This window comes from Bos taurus, chromosome 26 (assembly GCF_002263795.3).
Source record: "Bos taurus isolate L1 Dominette 01449 registration number 42190680 breed Hereford chromosome 26, ARS-UCD2.0, whole genome shotgun sequence".
Classification (NCBI taxonomy): Eukaryota; Metazoa; Chordata; class Mammalia; order Artiodactyla; family Bovidae; genus Bos; species Bos taurus.
In genome coordinates this window covers 32,960,929-32,982,984 of record NC_037353.1, presented here as the reverse complement: position 1 = coordinate 32,982,984, position 22,056 = coordinate 32,960,929, and the positions used below count along the sequence as shown (strand labels likewise).

The 22,056-nt window shown below is 39.6% G+C and overlaps 2 protein-coding genes across 23 annotated transcripts in view; one reads left to right on the top strand and one right to left on the bottom strand.

Annotated features, from left to right (window-relative positions):
• Positions 1-5,949, bottom strand: part of VTI1A (vesicle transport through interaction with t-SNAREs 1A) — a 382,358-nt gene extending 376,409 nt beyond the window's left edge. For all 19 annotated transcript variants that reach the window (NR_197970.1, XR_815724.4, XM_010820050.4 and 16 more), the window contains exon 1: positions 5,701-5,949. Coding sequence is in view for 17 of the 19 variants with exons in the window: in XM_010820050.4 (XP_010818352.2) it covers positions 5,701-5,794 (94 nt within the window). In the remaining 2 variants the exon portion in view is untranslated. The remainder of the gene's footprint in view (positions 1-5,700) is intronic.
• A 291-nt stretch (positions 5,950-6,240) lies between these two features.
• ZDHHC6 (zinc finger DHHC-type palmitoyltransferase 6) lies at positions 6,241-21,255 on the top strand. 4 transcript variants are annotated; one of them, NM_001046167.1, is given in 11 exon segments: positions 6,321-6,475; positions 7,504-7,972; positions 8,634-8,725; positions 9,875-10,034; positions 11,594-11,755; positions 13,352-13,405; positions 17,378-17,545; positions 18,656-18,697; positions 19,383-19,528; positions 19,623-19,669; positions 20,646-21,246. In NM_001046167.1, coding segments are annotated over 10 exon segments (1,242 nt in total). In that variant the 5' UTR covers positions 6,321-6,475; positions 7,504-7,705; the 3' UTR covers positions 20,750-21,246.
• The last annotated feature ends 801 nt before the right edge of the window (positions 21,256-22,056 follow it).

Below are 22,056 nucleotides of genomic sequence, written 5' to 3'. Positions count from 1 at the left end.
AATGTGCGCACTTCGTGTCCAGATCCCGGTTTCTAACACCATTTTTCAATAAAAGGAAAGAGGACTCCTTGGAGAAATAGCTACCGATTCAAGGACTGGTATATGAAAAATACAGGATGATTCTGGAGTATCTTATAATATCAGAAAGTAAGAAAACGCTAATAAGGAGAGAAAAAAAAAAAAAACCCACTGATGGGCATATATCAAAATGACACAAAAGCTGGCTGGAAGGAATACCAATGGTCAAAGCTGCAATCATCTGAGCAGCAAAATAAAGTGGTATTGGAATACAACACAAAGTATAAATGAGTCTGTGCATATAAAGGACTGGATTAACAAGTGGAGGAGAATAGACAAATCTCTCTAGAAGAATCATATAGAAGAATTCCAAATAATTTACATAAATCCTCAGCCTTCAAGGGGATGAAGCATGATCCCCTACTCCTTAAGTGTGGGCTATGCATATGATTTCCTTCTAAGAATATGGAAAAGAGGGAAAAGAGTAACTTTACAGTAGGGAAACCTGACAAATACTACCTTAGCCAGGTGGTCAAAGTTAACATCAAGACTGCTAAGTTCCCTTAGAGTGTGAATTCTTGACATGATGTGATGAAAACGGTGGTTTACCTCTGTGGTCTTCCTCTCAAAAACTTATAACCCTAGTCTGATGATGAGAAAAACATCTGTCAAATCCCAACTGAGGAACATTCTATAAAACAGTTGGTCAGTACTCCTCTAAAGTGTAACGTCATCAAAAACAAAGAAAGGGCTGTCAAACTGTCACAACTAAGAGGAACCTGAGGAGTCATGACTACTACAAATGATTTGTAGTACCCTGGACTGTACCCTAGAATAGTAAAAAGACACTAGATTGGGAAAAAAAAAATGAAGGAAATCTGAATAAAGTATGGACTTCAGTTAATAACAAGTAGCAACGCAGGTCCACTGGCGGCAAGAAATGTGTCATATTAATATAAGAAGTTAACAATGGAGGAAACTGGACGTGGACTACACAGGAATTCTCTGTATTATTTTTGTGATTTCTCTGTAAACCTAAACCTGTTCTAAAATTAAACATTTTTTAAAAAATCAATGAAGCTATCACTTGCCGTGCATGTGTGCTCAGTTGCTTCAGCCATGTTCAACTTTTTGTGACCCCCATGGACTGCAGCCCACCAGGGTCCTCTGTCCATGGGATTCTCCTGGCAAGAATACTGGAGTGGGTTGCCGTTCGCTCCTCCAGGGTATCCTCCCAACCCAGGGATGGAACCTGTGTCTCCTGTATCTCCTGCATCGCAGGTGGATTCTTTACCCACAGAGCCACCTGAGTAGCCCAAGGCTATTACTCAGGTTAACTACATCATTTAAGGGATTAGAATGTGGATATGCGTGAGTGTGCCTAACTCAAGTCCTACCCACCCTACTTCAACTCACTCTGCACCTGAGTTCCTGAATTAGGTCTGGAACCATCTCTTCAACTCTAATTTTATAGAACAAAAATATAATGCATGCAAGTCACATAACAGAATTTTAAATTTTCTAGTAGCCACATTTCAAAAAGTTAAAAAAAAAACAGAAGAAATTCATTTTAATATTTTTTTAATTTATTAATACTAAAAACATTGTCATTTCACTACAGGGCAACAGCTACATTTCAAGTGCTCAACAGTTACACATCAACATGACAGCTCCAGAACCACATGTATGTAAAGCAAACCACAGTATTCACAAATAAAAGCAGACTTTCCTGAATTCTCTTATTACAATCACTTTGCAAAGGCAAGAGAGAATCATGGATGAACGTCACAGCTTCTTCCACACACGGCCATGTCTAGACAGTGCCCAAAAGCCTCCAGGGATGGGGCATAATCAATTAGCTAGACTAAGCATTTCCTTCCAGAAAAGACACCTATCTCACCCCACCACTTCCACTTCTCTCCCTGACTTCCTCCCTGTTATCCTGAGTTCAGAGTCCAATTCCAAGTTTGTATCCTAAAGTGCCCATCACACATCTCCCTTCAAATGCAGGTGCTCATCAAGAGAGATTCACTCTAGTCTAGCACAGAAAGGAAACAAAATTGAGGGCCAATGTTTCTTTAAGAGTTCAACTAATGTCACAAAGTCTGAGAAGCTAGGTGCTGACTAACCCTACAGGTGTTGCCTTCACCACTGCAGTATCAGTAGTTGCTAATTTACCGTGCACTCTCTTAAGGGAGGAAAAATTGTGCTAGGGTACTATATGCTTTCCCCTTCAAGGATCACAACTAGGTTGTGGCAATGGGGTTTGCGTAACTCAATGAGGTCATGAGCCATGCCACGCAGAGCCACACAAGATGGCTGGGTCACAGCGAAGAGTTGTGACAAAACATGGTCCACTGGAGGAGGAAATGGCAACCCATTCCAGTATTCTTGCCTCGAGAATCCCCTGAACAGTATGAAAAGGCAAAAGGATATGACACTGGAAAACAAGCCCTCCAGGTTGGAAGATTCAACATGCTACCGGAGAAGACTGGAGGGCAATTACTAATAGTTATGAGATGGTTAGACAGCATCACCAACTCAATAAGCAAACTCTGGTTGATAGTGGAGAACAGAAGAGCCTGGTGTGCTGCACTGCATGGGTTGCAAAGAGTAGCAACTCAGCAACTGAACAACAAAATCAGATGCTTTATTTCAACTGACTTTTACAACACTGTAAGGGTGAAACTATTATACACACACCCTGCCTCCAACACACACACACATACACACACACACACTGAATTTTCCAGGTGGAGGAGGCAGACTTAGACAGGGCAGGTAATATGCCCAAGTTGCAGATCTAATAAGCAGCAGAGCTGGGATTCTAAACAGATCTGATGCCACCTGTGAACTGTAACCAAGTTACCATAATGCCTTTCTTGGTATTTCTGACTACAGCTACAAAATGATAGGCTTCACAACAGACCATTTTTGTCCCTGTACATGGTGAGGTAAGCAACTAACTGCAAAGAAACCTTTTTTTTAAGATCCTTCAGGAAGCCTGCCTGATGGCATGGAATTCTCGCCTCTATAAAGTATCTCCCCCTCTTACAACTCATCATCAGAGAAAGAGGAACATCACAATTAGTATTAGTGATGGTTTTCACTCATCCATTTTCCTGACTTTACTCCAGAATACAAATCATTAAAATCAAAGCTCAAATATAGTGCCATAAGAATATTACTTAAGAAGAGACTGATCTATCTTTTGGTCCACAGAGTAATCAAATTTCTTTTTGAAGTTCTAAAATATTTAATCTTTTCTATTCTCTTGGAAGTAACACTTTAACACATTGTACATGCACAGCAGAGAATGAAGTTAGTTGCAATCAATCCAGTTTACTCTAATTCCATTTCAGTAAGTTAATATTTCAGGGACTAAACTGCTTTGGCTGAAAATTTTGCTCCAATTTTTAACCTTCTTAACTCAAGTAATTTCTGGGTCAACCACCAATGATGCCAGGAAGAGATTATAATTACTTTTAATCATACTAGTTCTGCATGGTTGCACATAATCAATTTCTGTTGTCCACAGATATACATCTGAAATGCATAACTACAAAGATATATTTTTCATCTTTCCCTATTTATCAACTAGAAACAGATTATAAAATGAGCAAGTACAAATAATTATTAAGACGGAAACCACAGTATTTTTAAGAATTACTAGCATTTAATTATTCAAGTTAGTAAGCATTTTTCCAGTGCCAGCTATAGTCTCCTTTCAATTCTCATGAAGCTGCTTCTTTGGACCTTACATTACATTGTAGCTGTAGAAATTCGAGGTCTTTATTTTTAACTTACTTAATTCAAAGGTTTCTATCTATGTGGTAAGAATGGTCACATTAAAATATAAAGGTAAGAAAACAACAACAACAACAACAACTGTAACAAATCTGTTTTCTTGGAATTGTCTGTTACAATTTTGCACCCAGGAATGACTTTGTTACTTTATAGCATAGCTTCTCAATACCAAAGCTATTAGCCCAGACAAAAAATGTTTCCTCAGCTATAATTCTGACAATTAAAAAACAGCAAAAATCCCACGGAAACCATGAATCCTGATATTCTGAGGTTCTGGGACTGAAGTCAAAGGAAGTAGGCTCCAACAATAACGACAACAAAAATCAAGATGATCTTGGGCGGTGGAGGAAAGCAGAACTGAAGAGAAGAGGCGAGGTGATGTATCATGAAGTGATGAGGCCATCGGCCACTTTCGCCACAACAATCTCCCAGGCAGCAGAGCTCCGTGGTATATGCTACCTTGGTTCTCTCCTCTTGTTCCCTCACTTGGACTCATACACCTCTTTAAGACATCATCCTCCACCTTCTCCAGAACTAACTGGGACTTCAGGAGATGAGTGGGGTGTAAGTTCAGAGATTCTGGCTTCAAGCAAATGTCCCTATTAATAGAAAATAGGTGTGGGGGGGGGGGGAAAATAAAGAAATAAAGGAAGAAAATTATTTATAAACACATAAGTTTGGGGAGAGGTGGGGAAAGGAACAGAGGAATCACAACTTAGGTCTAGGAGAAATTATTGCTGGCATCAAGGACTGACTGACAAGGTGGAACAATGAAGTTGACCACCAGTTCACAGATAAACTTTACACCACAGAGTGAAGGTAGATGGTTCAATTTCCCTACCACAACTAAGTCCCTGAATAGCAATCTTATTTGCAACTAAATATTCAAATTAAATCTGTATTGAGAGAAAACAAATCCTAAAACAATGTCCTACAGATGAAAATTACATGATATCATATTTATGTATCTGTTCATTTCCTATCTGCTCATTTCCCTGAGCTCCTTCTAAGTAAATGCCAAGGAAATCAAAGATAGCTCCCACCTTCACATAGTTGACAGTCCAGCATTTAAAATAAGATGTGCTAAAACACAAAAACTCTTCTGAATGATAGCTGTGGGATTTTAAAAGTGAGAAAAATTATTCTGTACCAATTTTTACACATCGTTTCTCAAGAAGGATGAGAAAAAAATAAATGGGCTTGGTGCTATGAAAAATACTAATGATTATAGCAGCTAACATGAAAAAAGGGACTTTACATATGTTAAGTCATTTAATCTTCACATAAGAGATGCACAATTCTTTCCATTTTACCAAGAAATAGAAGTTGAAAGAGGTTAAGAAACTTGCCTAAATACAACTTCTAAGTGGCAGGGCTGGGATTTGAATCCAGGCACCACGGCCCTTAACCCTGTTTTGCCGCCTATAGTAATAACATCGTTACTAACAAAACAACGTTGCTGTATGGTCCAGACTCATGACCTTGGTACGTTAATTCATTCTCGTTGAATAGTCTCACATCTCTGTATTTCACAAACAAAAGTAACAGAAAACCCAACCAAAACGAAGACTCAGAGAAACGTTCCCAAGACTCAAAGGAACTTTCCCAAGGTTATACGAGTAAAAAGGTGGTGGAGTCCAGATAAGAACTCAAAAAAAAAAAAAAAAGCTTCAGATTCCAAAGGCTCTGCACCCCACAACCCAGCCTGGGTCCTCCCCTTACCCTCAACCCACTCAACCATTCCTCCCGGAGGCCCCGACACTGCTTCATCCTCCAGGCTCGCGCCTAAGAGACATTCAGGCAGAGTTCCATCGTCCACATCGGAGCCTCCCAACTCTCCAGGACACCCCCGCCCGGCCTAGGAAGCGCCCTTACCAGGTGGGAGTCGGGGGACCCTTGCAATCTTGTTGGTGATCTCTGCCGTGAGCACCGCGAAGTCCTGCTCGTAACCTTCAAAGTCGGACGACATGGCGGGTTCCGGAGTGGCCGGCCCGGGTCGGAGCCTAGAACGGAGCTGAGGTCACGCGGGGCAAGAAAATCAGAGTGTAAGGACCCGGAAAGTTCCCTAGAGAGCGGAGCAGAGAACTGGGGACAGCTCCCAGGCCGACAGCTTCCTGGTTGTTCGTCGCGATCTTGGTCCTCCGGAAGTTGGGCTGGGTGCGTGTTTCAGTTTCCGTTTAGGCTCCAAGATTAAGAAGTTCTCTAAGGAAAACCCCTTCAATCAGTGTCCCCAAAAGCCTAAAAAAAAATTCGTGTTCTCAGGAATCACTGAAAAGCATTTTTTTCCTCCCTCCGCGTTTTGGAAAGCGGTTCCGGTTCCCCAAGCTAGAAGCCAGAGGGACTTGCTTCCCGACGGAAGGTTGATACGGCGAACCTCCCGGAAGTGGCTGTCACGGAGACTGCGCACTGAGCCCGAGCGGGAGATCAGCTGCGAGGGCGCTGGCTGAGAGACGCGCGGGTCGTGGCTGGTCGCGCACCCCAGCTTCTAGCGCACAGAATTTACTTTCTATTTGCGTTGGGTGGGGGTACCCAGGACGGAGTTATCCGAGCGGGAGAGGGTCTGCTCCGGGTGAGCCCGAGCCGCGAAGTCTGCTCCGGGTGAGCCCAGAAATGAGATGGCCCAGGAGCGGACCCTGAGGACAGGACCGAGGTGGGAGTCAAAGCAGGGGACGGGATTTTGCGATCATCGCCCCACCCCAATGGGGCCAGCATCTCCAGAAAGTCGAGACCAACCACCCCTTACCAAGATGTTCGTCCCCTGCGTGAGGATTTCTCAGTGCTCTACTCCATAACACGAGAGGGAAACTGAGGCACGAGGCAGCGCGGCATCTCTTGCGCGGAAATCTTTGTTACTCTGGCTGTCAGATCTTTTTCGCCTGACTCACTCCAGTCCAGTCCTGAATAGCCTTCTACAGATCTTCCCGGTCCCTCGCCTTTTTTTTTTTTTCCCTTCCCTGAAATATTCTCATTCGTGCTTATTCTCATATACGCCTCCGGTCCTGAGTTCACACACACTTCTCTCTCCTCACCTCCTCTCCCCACTCCTCTCCTCCCCTCCTTGAGCTTTCATCCTCCGGTTTCTTTACTTATAACACAGACAGACCTTAAATTAGCCTTTGAGGGGCAACCTCAGGCAAATGGTGTAGACCTTGTCTGGATCATACTGGATTTAATTCAAGAGTGGGTAGGAGGCAGTTTAGAACTCTGTAAAGGAAGTTTGATGATTTGGCTTCTGTCGGATTCAGCTATCACTCAAGTGGTTTAATCGCTCAGTCTCTCTGAGCCATTTTCCTTTCAATGAAGAAGGAAACTGGATTAGGTCAACCATAAGGCCCTCCATCCCAGCTCTAAATTTTTTTGTTTCCTGCAGCGGTTCACTAAATATGCACAGACATAGTCCTCTGACAAGTTGGGAACAAAGGGAAAAAAAACAACCACTTAAGAATCATGGATCCAGTTTATTTGCCATTCAGAATTGACTAAAGTTTGGATAAGATGAAAATGGTTCTTTTTGATATTTGGTGAGATACTCATTTCATAGTAATGTACTTGTGAGCTGCTTCTATTTAGGCGATTATTGAAATTAACAAATACAGATAGTAAAATGTCTTGAAATTGAAATTAACAAAAACAGATAGTAAAATGTCTTACCGAACCTTCTCATTTTGTTTTCTTTAGATTAAGTGTCAAACCAAGGTACTGGATTCTCCTAGATAAAAAGTGTCTAGCAGTGAAAATGGCGTAATCTGCATTAACATCCCACAGCGTGAAGACATGACAGTTAAGGAACACACACGGACTTGTGGCACGAGGAAATGTGTGCACAGAAAGAGGAAATCTGTAATTCTTTAAAAACCGAAAGACATTCTTCCTCACCAAAATGGGTACATTCTGCTCAGTTGTCAAGTTTGAAAATCTCCAAGAATTAAAGAGACTTTGTCACTGGGGTCCCATTATAGCCCTTGGTGTTATAGCAATATGTTCTGCCATGGCCATGATTGACTCTGTGTTGTGGTATTGGCCCTTACATACCACTGGAGGAAGCGTGAATTTCATCATGTTGATTAACTGGACTGTCATGATTCTTTATAATTACTTCAATGCCATGTTTGTTGGTCCTGGCTTCGTCCCTCTGGGGTGGAAACCGGTAAGAAAAAGGTTCCTTAAAATGGTGAACCCTCATGATAATCATATATTTAGTTTTTTCCTTACCTGCCAACCAATAATATCAAACATAGCCTACTTTTTACTTTGGTGGAGACTAAGCGTATTATTCCAATCACTGGCCATTTAGAGCTCAAAGGATTTTTTTCATACCTGCTTGAAAGTATTTCCCAAAGCAATTTCAATTAAAAGAAAAAATGGAGTGGTAGTAATGAGTACATGGTCATAAGTTTCTAGGAAACACTGTATATCATGTACCTCATAATTCTACAATGTGGTTGGGCACTGGGATTTTTTTTCTTCATGTAACATATTAACATCCCTCATAACTGAGAAAAATACTTTGGAAGCTCAGTTCAGTTCAGTTCAGTCGCTCAGTCGTGTCTGACTCTTTGCGAAGCTACTAGTTTATAAAGTATTCAGAAACAATGGACAGCTTATAACAAGCCAAGCCTTATGAATAAATACTGTAGTTTGATTTTCATTTATGGGAGATGGGGGAAAGATGGAATTTGAATTTTAGCTTGCATTTCCAGCCCTTCTTTTTGAGCTAAAATTTGTTTAAATAATGAATTTCTGATAACAGCAGTATCACTTGTCCAATTACCCAGAAATTTATATTTTGTTTATATTTCACTGCCAAGGAAAATTCTCAGGATAGCGTGTACCTCCAGTACTGTAAAGTCTGCCAAGCATACAAGGCACCACGGTCACATCACTGCAGAAAGTGTAACAGGTACTGTCTGTCTTTACTATTTATTGAAGACTGATCAACTTGATTACTGGCCTTTTGTTATTCTTTCTTAGCACGTCAATCCTAGTTTTATTCCCTGCAAGGTGACTGCTTTATAAACAATGTTGTTAAAATACTTGTGTCCATAATCTTACTTTCAAATTGTCAATTCTGATAATGAAAGTTTCACTCTTTCTTCTTGCCATGACAGGAACAGGGTAAAACATTATACTTTAAGTTGTTTTCATAAATCAGGGTTAACTGTCGGCTGACATGTTAACTAGGCTTAGAATTGTTCTGAGTCTAAATTATAAAGGAGACCTGCTTTTTCCATTATTTAGTTGAGTCACATTTATACTTACATAAATCTAATAAGTGAATCCAGGTGCCTGTTGTCACAAGTATTTAATATAAAAGCCTTAATTGGAAGAAAACAGAATCACTGTAAAAAATGTGAATTAAGCTATTGATAGAACCTTTGTAAGTGAACATCTGTATCCACTGATAAATAAGAAATTTATGATGCTAATTCTGAGGTTTAGGGGGACCATTGGAGGGGCAAATAAAGTTTAGTTTGAGACAAGAAAATTTTCTTCTAACAACCTCAAGGAAAGGAAACAGAGTAAGACTTCACTTACTAAACCACATCTTACATTCCAGAATTAGCTTGCTTAGCTTGGAGACGCCACATGTAAAGGATAAGAACATGAAGGAAGGAAGTTACAAGCGTCTGCCAGGCCCCATCAGCCCCAGTGGAGATTCAGAAGTAATTTTGTTCAGTCTCTGTTGTTTTCCACTCCAGTCACTTCAGAGCAAGAGGAAAATCAGGAACCATGCTTATTTCTTTATAATGAACCTTTCACTGGGCCTCCTGACTTCTTTAAACAAACTTACTTGTAGCAGATGTCTGTTTCCTCAGAAGCCTTTACAAAGCCTGCCCTTTCTTTGGCTGTTTAAAATTTAAAAGAAGTCACTGTTCAAAGTTGTTTAAAAACTCATAAAGATTTTTGTTTTTGTTCTATAAAGTATTATTCCTCTGTGACTCAGGCATGGACATGCTAGATTCCTGTGTGCTTGATCTTTTGAAGACCAAAGTTATTTCAAGTAGACAGGATTTTCTGCCTCATGTTTTCTATAAATTTTTCCCATTAGATGTGTGATGAAGATGGACCATCACTGCCCTTGGATCAACAACTGCTGCGGCTATCAGAATCATGCTTCCTTCACGCTGTTCCTCCTTTTAGCACCACTGGGCTGTATTCACGCTGCCTTTATTTTTGTTATGACCATGTATACGCAGCTTTATAATCGGGTAAGTGAAAACATTTGTTTATCAAATCATGAGAGATTAAATAGTAGTTATCAAGATTCTTTAAGAAGTCCCTTTTGGAAATAGGTGTTCTGCAGTTTAGGTGGGGAAATAGAACTTTGTTTTACCTTTACAGGGATTCCTTCTTTAAAAAAGCTTTAAAACAGTTTTTAAGATGAGGAAAGATTATTTTGTATATGCTATCTGGAAACTCACCGTATATGCTGTAGTTGAAGTTTTACTATGTATAACTTATTGGACTTCAATAAGCTATGGTAGAAAATAGAGGAAAAAGCAGAAAAGTGGGAAGAAAAAGACAATACAAGTGCTCTCTGTTTGCGTTCGATCCTGTGGCCACTTGCAGTTCTTTTGTTCGTTTCTAAATTCAGTGCTCTGGAACATGGCTCACACAGCAAGTGCACGTTCTTAAATATCGTACGACTGATTGAGTTGATTTATGAGCACGTGGTTATGAGATAAAGTTTGGTGGTCACAAATTCAGGTCCTTAAGCATGCCTGACGGAGAAGGCAATGGCACCCCACTCCAGTACTCTTGCCTGGAAAATCCCATGGATGGAGGAGCCTGGTAGGCTGCAGTCCATGGGGTCGCTAAGAGTCGGATACGACTGAGCGACTTCACTTTCACTTTTCACTTTCATGCATTGGAGAAGGAAACGGCAACCCACTCCAGTGTTCTTGCCTGGAGAATCCCAGGGACTCGGGAGCCTGGTGGGCTGCCGTCTCTGGGGTCACACAGAGTCAGACACGACTGAAGTGACTTAGCAGCAGCAGCAAACATGCCCGGAGGGTAAATGAGGGACCCAGGCCTAATGGGAACCTGGAAAACACATGCCCTTCACACAGAGGACAACCCATATTTTACTTCAGCCATTTATTGATGTTTGGAAATCCAGCCTGGCAATGCCAGATCATCTGGTTTTTCAAGAAAAATCTGAAAACCCAGACTTTCTATATGCAGTCTGATTTCTAACACACTAAATTTCTAAATGTTGGTACCTAACTCTGAATATTCTAAAACATTTTTCAGGCCAGGCAGTGCACATTAGCAGGACGTGTTTTGACCTACATGTTACTAGTTCTTAAACCTCTGGTTGTGGAACAAGAGGGAAGAAACCACTGAATCTTAGGCTATCTTTGTCACTATGGACGAGCACTGTAAATACAGGAAAGCGAGGAGCAGCCAGGAGACAGTTACAGCTTAGATTTGTGTCCACTGTCATTCATCCCCAGTAATGCGCGTGCAGTCTACCTAATGCTTGCTTTTTTTTTTTTTTTTATTGCAAACATCTATTCGATGTACCTAATACTTTCTGAGGAAACAATGACAAACAAAAAACATTTGACAATACCAAAGAGGATATCGTGCATGTCACTATGAGTTCAAGCCACAGAATTAACTAGAAAACAGTTATGTTTGCTTTGGCCACAATAGCACATTGTCATTTGCTGATCTTCTTGATCAAGTGGTTTTAAGTGGTACAGTAGAGTCTAACCATTTACGACAACCAAGTATTTCTTGTGGGTGGTGTTGTTGTTCGCAGCTCTCCTTTGGGTGGAACACGGTCAAGATTGATATGAGTGCAGCCCGGAGAGACCCTCTTCCGATTATTCCTTTTGGATTAGCTGCATTTGCTGCCACCTTGTTTGCCTTGGGATTAGCTTTAGGAACAACCATAGCTGTCGGGATGTTGTTTTTTATCCAGGTAAGCTCCTCCATTACCTCGAGCTAACACTGTCGAGTAATTGGGGCCGCTTGTAATGAGAAGGAGAAAAAAGCTGCATTGAAGAATGCTGTGTGAAATGGAGATTATTGTTACTTTTTCCACCTAGGTGATGAATTTTATCTTCTGCTGGTCAGATAATTTCAAAGTGTCTTTGCCAGCATTTCTTGGTAATGATTTAATTTAAAAAATCCTAAGTTAGAGTTACACAGCATTTTATCCTTGAGAAAGCTCTTCTCACAGTCTCTCTTGATGTTCATATCAACCCCAAAAGAAGTCGAAGAGGAGTATTATTTTCCCTTCCTTGCAGATGAGTAATTGAGTCACAAGGAGGTTAAGTGGCATACCCAATATCATCCATTCATGCATTCAGTAAACATAATTATTAATGTTATTTTATAATCACATATATTAATCAAAAGCATAATAACATAGCTAACGTTTATGGAGCGCTATTTTAGGCGTTTTACATATGATAGCTCATTTAATCTCCATAACAACCCTATGATATTGGTGCTAGCTAATGTCTGCTCTATGATGAATACTCTCCTAATTTCTGAGTTTACAATAATGAGAATGAAGAGGATCCTGCCATTAAATCTGGGTCATGTGTATATCATAGACTTATGTACAAAGTGATGCTGTGAGAGCCCAGAGAAGGAGGATGTGACCCTGAAGGGATCAAAAAATAGTTCTTATGACTCACTGCATTTGATTCATTAGTGTATTCATTCACTGCAGGCCTACCATGAACCAGCTACTGTGCTAAGGCCCTTGGAATATGGAAAGGACTCCCAGTCCAGGGTTGCTCTGACCGTGTCACACTGTCCCCATGAAGACACAGCCAGACATCAGAGAATTGCAGAACTCGTAGAATTAGACACGCTGCGCTAGTAGGCCCTGATGCATTGCCCAACCCTTTTTGAACTCTTAGTTTTAAAATAACCTGGTTTGGGTTATATTTTATATTTTTTACTAGTCTGGAATCAAATTCTTTGAAAAATTTTCACCAATGCCTATAATTAAGAATCATATTAGAAATAAAGTCATGTGGTGTAAAAACCTACATAAATGGAATTGTCATTTCAGGAAAATCAAAAATAGAATCAAGACTGAATATACTCAAGTTTTTAAGGCAAACAGAATGTCTAGGTTGACTGTAATGAGTCACTGTTACTTGTAATAAATAGGCTAATCATGCATTTAAGATTTATTTAAAATAGTGGTAAAATTTTAATGGCAAAATATGTTAATGCTGATTGAGTAGATTGTATTATAATTTATTAATACTCTGGAAAACTTATTCAGAAGGTAGTACTTAAAGCATGATTTTTCATTTAAGCCATAGATTCAGATTTGATTGTGGATTGATGTAGTCATGTGAAGATATAGTCCAGTGGTTTAGAGTCAGATGAACCACGTGCTCTTTTATTTAATCTCTATTGTCCTGATAGCTTCATCTATGGAATGGAGCAATAAAAACTGTCTCATAGGGGTAGTATAAAGATGATAATCTTTTTTTTTTTAAGATGATAATCTTAAATGAACCAGTAACATTTAAAATTTTGCTATTTCCAGATGAAAATAATTCTCAGAAACAAAACTTCTATTGAATCATGGATTGAAGAGAAGGTAAATTTTAGCGTTATTTTCTTAATGTTGATAAAGTACTGATTGACTAATAGATCAGATTAACTAGTAAATGCCCCCAAATGAAAGCTTGACTACCAAATGGCTTCCTTATGTCATTTGCATGCCGCGTGAAGGGTGATTATAGGAACCGTTTGATTTATTCCTGGTTCAATAAGACTCCCACAGAACCATCTCACACTGAATTGTTCTAAGTCACACATGAAGCTATTTGGCCGTACTCTCTCAGACTGGAGGAGAAGGCAGTCCATTGGGATGGGAGCTTCTGTCCTACCAAGGTGCCGTCACATTGGCTTTACACATCAGATACAGCTGAGAACATTTAGCTTGTCACAAACCTCACAACCTCCAATACATACTTCACACTGTCCGTTGTGATTCTGATGTTAAAATATGCCCCACTGCCTGTTTAAAACTTCTCAGAGCCTTTCCATCCCTGTAGCTTATTGGAGTTGTAAAGCCAGTGCATTGCAGCCCCGGCAGATAACCTAGAGGAGTGGAGCCAGCCTGCGCTCCAGAGCTGTCCAGCAGACCAAGCTCATCATGGCCACAGAGAAATCCTCACCTAGTATTGTGAGATCATGTAATTGTTTTTTCCAAGAAAAACCAGAGATCTGGATTTTTATGTTACCTTCTTTGTTTTTAAACATTGAGAAACAATTCAAATTAAGAGCAAAATAAACAGAAAATCTTCATGGGCCAAAGAAAACACACCTATAGGACATATTTAGCCCCCTAGCAGCCAGTTGGTGAGTTTTAATTTATAGCAGCAGCTCTCAAACTTCGGTCTTGGGACCTTTTTTTGTTCGTTGTTTAGCGACTAATTCGTGCCCAGCTCTTTTGCGACCTCATGGACTGTAGCCCTCTAGGCTTCTGTGTCTGTGGAATTTCTCAGGCAAGAATACTGGAGTGGGTTGCTGTTTCCTTCTCCAGGGGAATCTTCCTGACCCTGGGTTGGAACCCACATCTTCTGCATTGATAGGCGGATTCTCTGCCACTGAACCATCAGGGAAGCCCCTCAGGATCTTTTACATTCTCAAAAATTGTTAAGTACACTAAAGAGCTTTTGTTAATTATACTATTGGGTATTGTATCTATTGACATTTGCCATGTTTTCTGAGAAAACCTTTGAATATTATTTCATTTAAAAATAACAATAATAAATCCATTATATGTTAATAAAATAACATTTCTGGAAAAATAATTAAATTTTCCAAAATAAACAGAATAGGGAGAGTGGCATTGTTTTATGTTTTTACAAATTTCTTTAATATCTGACTCAACAGAAGACAGTTGGATTCTCACATCTAGTTCTGCGTTCAGTCTGTTGAGATATGTTGCTTTGATTGAAGTATATGAAGAAAATTCAGCCTCAAACAGAGAAGTAGGTAGAAAAAGGGGTATTTTAACATGCCTTTTAGGTAACAGTGGACATTCTTTGGTAGTAACAATACATTATAACTTGACAAGTGCTAGTTGGTGAGAAGTTGGTTGCATGTGAGATCTAAAATTACATCAGTCAATTTTTTGCATTCTTTTGTATTCAAATCCATCAATCTGTCTTGCTCTTTGAATGGATCTTTTAGCCATATAGGGCATCAAGCATTGGTCTTTTGGAACATACTGGTTTACAGATGCACAGATTTTTAGAATGTTGTTACAGTTCATCATTCACAATGTAAATCCATTCGTATCACTACCAGTTTTATGGGGAAAATATTTAAATATTGGAAAGCCGTCAAGCTCATAGTGGTGATGTAAACGTTCCAAATTCTAATTTTCATTTGAAAGCCTTACATTTTTCACTAGCAACAAGTAGTTGTTTATATGAAGTAAGAGCCTGACTTTGTTCATCTTCGAGAAGACATCCACTAAATACTGAAGTCTGAACAACTTTGGTTTGTCTGTTACATTACTCATTCTTTCAAACAAAAACAGCATTTCATGAAAAAAGCTGGCTGCACAGCTGTAGTTGGCTCACAGCTCAGACAGGTGTTTTCCTTGAGATAAGCATTTTGTCATGCTTTATGTGTATTTCCTGTGTTGTCACACAGAATATTAAAAAGACATCTACTTGAGGGCTGAGATTTAATAAAAATTATTTTTATTCATCAAGACATTTTTATGTAAAACTGGGCTTTTTGTTGGTTTGGTTTGGTTTGAATTGAGTGTGTAGCAATGAAGAATATAACAGCTTGGTGCCACTGTCTAGACGCCAACATAAGGTGCCAGCAATTTCACCCACCGTTGCAAATGTCAGCACCATGAAAGAAGGCAAGAATGTCTTAGTATTATTATCAAAGTTGTCTGACTTTGTTCAACCCCAAGAAAAGGTCTTGGGGACTGAAGGAGATGCACAAAGCATACTTTGAGAACCACGGATATACAAGTTTAAGTCCAAGCTCCTTAGCTTATGCGTACTAAAACCTTTTATGTCTTCCCCTTACCTGCTTCTCCAGTTCATTTCCACCCCTCCCCATCCCATTCATACTCCATACCAGCTAATACCAAATAGTTTATGCATCTTACGCTTCTGTATTTTTCCACATGTTGCTCACTCTGCCTAAAATATTCTTCCTAGCTCTTTTTTCCTTATTTCTTGCCCCTCGAGACTTGGTTCAGCTGTCAGTTCCTCCGAGAAACCTTCCTTGACTCTCCCTGGACCAAGTGAAGTACCCTTCTTCCCTTTTCCCATGGCACCTGTTGCACGCCTCTGGCAGTTTTTAACACGTACTGTGCACGGAGTTCCCTCTTCACTGTGTGCTTCTCTCACACAGACTCCATGCCTTTGTTGTTTTCGTAAACTGCTCTCATCCTTAGCACTTTGTCTTTTTTAGTATTCTAGGTCTCGGTTCTCTGAGGTTCTTAATCCATTTTAAGACGCTGAAGTTTTTGTTTATAAGAAGGGAAAAGAAGTTACTCATTATCAGGATGGGGATGGACTTACATGTTTTCATGTTACAGCTTGACAGTTCTTGTAATTGAATTATTATCAGTATCACTTTATCAGTAACTGCAAGAAGCTTTTCTCTAAAATACTATCCAATGATAATAAAATATTTCAAGGTATAATCTCTAGTTAGCATAACATTGACATTAGAGTAACTTTTTTTGCCGATGACCAAGGCTATCTGTAAAGTGCCACACTAAATCTAGAAGTTATTTTAAACCTGGCACTATGTTGCTCAATAAAAATCAAATAAATGATTCTATTAAGTTAAAGAAAATGGGTCAAAATTACCATATTTTATTACACAATAAATATCACTGGGTTTGTATGCTCATTGTAGGAATAAACAGTGCATCTTTATACCGCTAGGTGTCAGTAGAGATTCAGAAATCCTAAGCCAGTTTATTCCCGTAGGTAAAAGATGACGATTAAGTGCCTAGAATATAATTTATGAAACTTGGATATATATATGCATAAAATGTGCATAGAAGTGCCTATATAAGTATGCAGACATATGTAATGGTATGTAAAACTGAAAGATCGCTCACACTTAACCTGCTAACTTAAAAAAAAAAAAATTTTCATAAAATGACTCACCTGTCACACCTTTCCTGGCCATTCCTACAGGTTCCTTCCAGCCTGAATAAACCCTTGTTTTCTCTTAAATCTTTTTGTTAACATCTGTTCTTTACACCTGGATCCTTTTGTTCTACTGAACAAGTAGGAACATTGAGGGTTTTTTATATATGAAATAAAGTTACTAACTTTTAATAAGCATTTTTGAATGCTTAAATTCAGTCTTGTTTAGACTTACTCCTAAAAAAGCCCTGTCACACATTTTGTGGATGATCTTATACGAGGTTGGTGTTTGTGTGTCAAGTTCTTCCTATATTGTAATAAGTGTTTATTACTCCTGTGTATTCTAATGTTATAACAAGGAGGAAGTATTTCTAGAAGCATTAAAGGCAGATGTCTCTGCCATCTTACCTCTTTGTTACCCACAGGCTAAAGATCGAATTCAGTATTATCAACTAGATGAAGTCTTTGTTTTTCCTTATGATATGGGAAGTAGATGGAAGAACTTCAAACAAGTATTCACATGGTCAGGGGTCCCTGAAGGAGATGGACTGGATTGGCCAATCAGAGAAGGCTGTCACCAGTACAGCTTAACAGTGAGTGTTTTGTTCAACTAGTCTTCCTTTTTACCCCACCTTCTTCCTCTTCTTCTTAACTCCGATCGCATTTTATAGTAAAATAAGTCATAAGAATTGTTTCAGCATGTCAAAATGAATCTAAGTGAATTCCCAAGCACTCCTTGTATCATGAAGAGGAAGAAGAAGTCGCTCAGTCGTGTCTGACTTCCTTCAATTTAAATCTCTTATCGCGCCATACTTGTGAGATAAAGTCCTGATTCCTTACCTTGGATTTATAAAACCCAGCCAAAAGCTGCCTTTCGCCTACATCCTTTTCGTGCTGTTCATGGGGCTCTCAAGGCAAGAATGCTGAAGTGGTTTGCCTTTCCCTTCACTGGGCCACATTTTGTCAGACCACCTACATCCTGGGGGGAATCAGCCTTTCCGATCAGCCTAGTCCACTCAGCAAATCCCTGATACAATTCTCCGCCCCCCAGTTTTTTCTATACCATATGACCTCCTCTTTATCAGAAATTACTCAGATCAGCTCCAGTCCCCCCGCCCCCATCTAGACTCATCTGGATTTGGTACCTAATCATACACTAGTCATATGAGCACATGAGGTCTCAATTTAACCCTTGTATCTTTAACTTGGCAAGATTCTAAGCAGAGATCATCTCCCCTTGCATCTACTGTAGTGTCATGTAGTAAGTTGTAGCTGAATAAGTGCAAAAGAGGAGTCGAAATGCCGACTTTCAATCAAGACTCATCGTTGATGAACTTTGCAGTCTCTGTGAAGACTCGGAGTCTCTAGACTGCTTCATCTTAAGGGACTAGCCTGGAGGCCCCCGGAGGCAGAGAGCACATCTCCTTGATTGCTGGGCCACAGGGAGTACTCTGTGATTATACACGGATAAAGACACTGGAGAGGGAACATTGAGAAGAAGGTCCCACTTCAGTGCCGGTTTTTAGTCACAGAGCCTTCTTCCCATGCTTTAAAAAAAAAAGTGTAGCCTTTAAATTGTAGCAATTTGAAATGTTGGAAAATTGGGAGTTTGTCATGTCACTCTGATACAGTGAATGAGGAAAGCCTGTTTTTCAGTGTTGAGATATGAGACTTCATTTTTTCTTTTTATATCTTCCAAACAGATAGAACAGTTGAAACAAAAAGCAGATAAAAGAGTCAGAAGTGTAAGTAATTCTTTTGCAATGATACTAATTTCTTTTCCTTTGTCAGGCTCAGCACTTCCATGTAGCTTTTAAAATTGCCTCTAAGTAAAAAACCAACTGTTGGCTTTTATTAAATAATATTTCTTAATCATTTGTTGAACTTTGATGCATTTTACTTTTGTTTTCATTCAGATTGGTCTGGAGGTTTGGAGGGAATTTAGTCAATTTATATTGTCAAAAGATAATTATCCTCAGTATAGTTCCCCAGTGGGAAACTTGTCCTTAAAGTGATGCTAAACAATTAATTCAGTGGCCACAAGCTACATGTGGTTATTTAAATTTAAATTAAATTCAAATTCCTTGGTTGCACCAGCCACATTAAAAGTGTTCAGTATCTACTTGTGGCTAGGGGATACCACACTGTATACCACAAGTATAAAACATCTCCACCATTGCAGAAAGTTCCATTGGTCAGCACTGCTTCTAAAGTTTTATTCTTAGCCATGTGCTTGAAATGAAAGGTAAGAAAAGCCTGGGAATTAGAAGCATCAATTAATTACCTTTTATAAGGGAACTGGGTAGATAGCGAGCCAGAAGGGAAAGACTTGTTGCCTGATATTCTGGGTCTACCTTTAACGGTTTACATTCAAGGTTAAAAAACTTCATACGTGGGTTAATGTTAAATTGTTCCACTCACTGATGACAGGTCCGGTATAAAGTGATAGAAGATTATAGTGGTACCTGCTGTCCTTTGAATAGAGGAATCAAAACATTCTTCACGAGCCCCTGCACTGAAGAGCCTCGGATAAGGCTACAGAAAGGGGAATTCATCTTAGCTACAAGAGGGTTACGGTAAGTAACGGAAAGTACTGAATTTCTTCTTGAATAATGAAATTGGCATCTAGCCTAAAAAGAAAAATTAATTTTAATCTTTTAAATATTTCAGATACTGGTTGTATGGAGACAAAATTCTTGATGATTCCGTTTTAGAAGGTATGGACATGAAAGCGAGTGTTTAAAGGATAAGACTGCCAGCAATAACTGCAGATTTTACAAGAATAACTTTTATAAACAGTCACATGCATTAGGGGAACGATAGGGAAATACTCATTAAGCAGCAAAAAGAAGCTCCGTGTATTACTTCTCCATAGCACTTGTATTTATCGGGTCTTTGCAATGATTAGTGAACACTGGATCCCATACTTAAATATGCAGCACACACTTGTGGAAATGCTTCATTTGTGGTATTCAGTCCCCAGCAGCCCTCTGAGGTCCATGCTGTCATTGACATTTTGTTGGTGAGGGAACTGAAATGTGGGGAAGCTTAGCAGCGTGCCCAAGGCCACACTAAATGCAGGAAGAGCCAAGACTCCAGCCCACGCAGTCTGGCTCAGAGCCTGTGACTAAGCTGCTGTGCTATGCATGCACCCATTGAGTGAATCATTCTATTATGATAAAAACTAGTGAATTGAAACATTCCATGTCTTTGATTTTTTTAAAATTTACTTTTAAGAATTATTTCTGTAAAGATTATCCTAGGATGCTCTTTTGAAAACACTGGGTTAATCATAAATTAGCCCATGTGATAGGTTATGCAAGCTTGATATAGAAGTGCACGTGTTAAGAAAAAATCTAAAAAGCAGACCTCCAGGGAGATAGGTCCCTAGAACAGATGAAGTGTTACGGTGCGTCAGACTCCCTCCCAGTCACACACCTGTGCTTGAAGACCAGGTCCCCCCACTCCACTGGAGCGCTCCCAGATGATGGAACTTGGGAAATACCTATTTTCTAGCTCGTTAGGAATGCATATATTTTGAATTTTTAGTTAGTTAATTTTAGCCTCAAGTTGTGCTAATCAAAATGGGGGGGGGTAATTAAAAGCTTATCAGTTTGAAGTAACAGGATTTACAAGTCTCACAGATTTCATTTTGGTATATCTATTTCATATCAATTTCATTTTCTCCCTCAGGTGTTTCAAGAATAAGAGGATGGTTCCCTAGAAACTGTGTAGAAAAGTGCCCCTGTGACGCCGAAACAGATCAAGCCCCAGAGGGCGAGAAGAAAAATAGATAGCCGCTTTTGAAGTAAAATTCCTCTCAGTCCACTCCATTACTTGAAAACTGTACATATTACTAAAGAATTATGCAATGAGCCTACTCTGGTTAAGGTGTTCTTTTCCTCAAAGGTGCCCTTGTGCCATGATCTAAATATTTTTATTACCACTTTGAAATGGAGAAGCCATTCTGCACATGCCTTTGAATCCCTGCACCTCTCTGCCACTTCTCCCCCTCCCCAAAAGGAAACACACTTCACCCAAGTGAGTCAATTGCATTTTCTCTAGGATTTTGTGTGCGCTGCACACGGTGGACCTGACCTGCAGATAGAGCCCCCCCTCTACCAGGAGCATCTGCATGCGATGCTTTATCCTCTGTCCCCCTTGGCCGAATTTCTGATACTCTAGATACTATAGAACTTAATTTGTCAGATTCAGTGTAAGCTCAGATTTTATTACCCGTCTTTTAATAATGATGATTTTGTCAAATCAAATAAAGATAAATGGCTGTTCTGTATAAATCATAGTTTTTACTCCAGGCATCTTTCTTTTTGCTGACTAAAAAGGAGTGTTATTTCCTTATGGAAAAACTGCTGCTTTACTGCCTCTTGGAAAATCGACATCTTTAATCATGAGTCTTCAGACATACATATTTGCCTCAAATAAATATTCAATTAATGATATATTGAGATCATAATATTCTAGTAGACTTTTTTTTTTTAATTGAAGTATAATTGATTGACAGTGTTACAGGTGTATAGCAATGATCCAGGTATGTATACACACACACATATATTCTTTTTCAGATTCTTTTCCATTACAGGTTATGACAGGATCTTGAATATAGTTCTCTGTGGTGTACAAACAGTAGGTTCTCACTTATCTGTTTTATATACGGTAGTGTGTATCTATGCATGTTTGTGGCAACCTCTTTTGTGACCCAATGTACTGTAGCTTACCAGGCTCCGCTGTCTGTGGGATTCTCCAAGCCAGAATATTGGAGTGGGTTCCCATGCCCTTCTCCAGGGGATCTCCCTGACCCAGGAATCCAACCCATGTCTCTTGTATTATAGGTGGATTCTTCACTGCTGAACCAGCAGGGACGCCCTAGTGTATGTCTATAACATCTCCCATATCTCTCTTTATCCCTCCCTGCCTCTTTTCCCCTTTGGTCACCATAAGTTTGTTTTCTATGTGTGTGAGTCTATTTCTGTTTTGTAAATAAGTTCGTTTGTATCACTTTTAGATTCCACATGTAAGTAATACCATGTAGTGTTTATCATTCTCTATCTGACTTACTTCACTTACATGACAATCGCTAGGTCCC

Coding starts and splice junctions, on each gene's coding strand:
- ZDHHC6 (XM_024985594.2), top strand. CDS start 7,706: ATGGGTACATTCTGCTCAGTTGTCAAGTTTGAAAATCTCCAAGAATTA. Junction 19,529..19,622: donor TTAGCTACAAGAGGGTTACG/GTAAGTAACGGA, acceptor TAAATATTTCAG/ATACTGGTTGTATGGAGACA. Junction 19,670..20,645: donor TGATGATTCCGTTTTAGAAG/GTATGGACATGA, acceptor TTTCTCCCTCAG/GTGTTTCAAGAATAAGAGGA.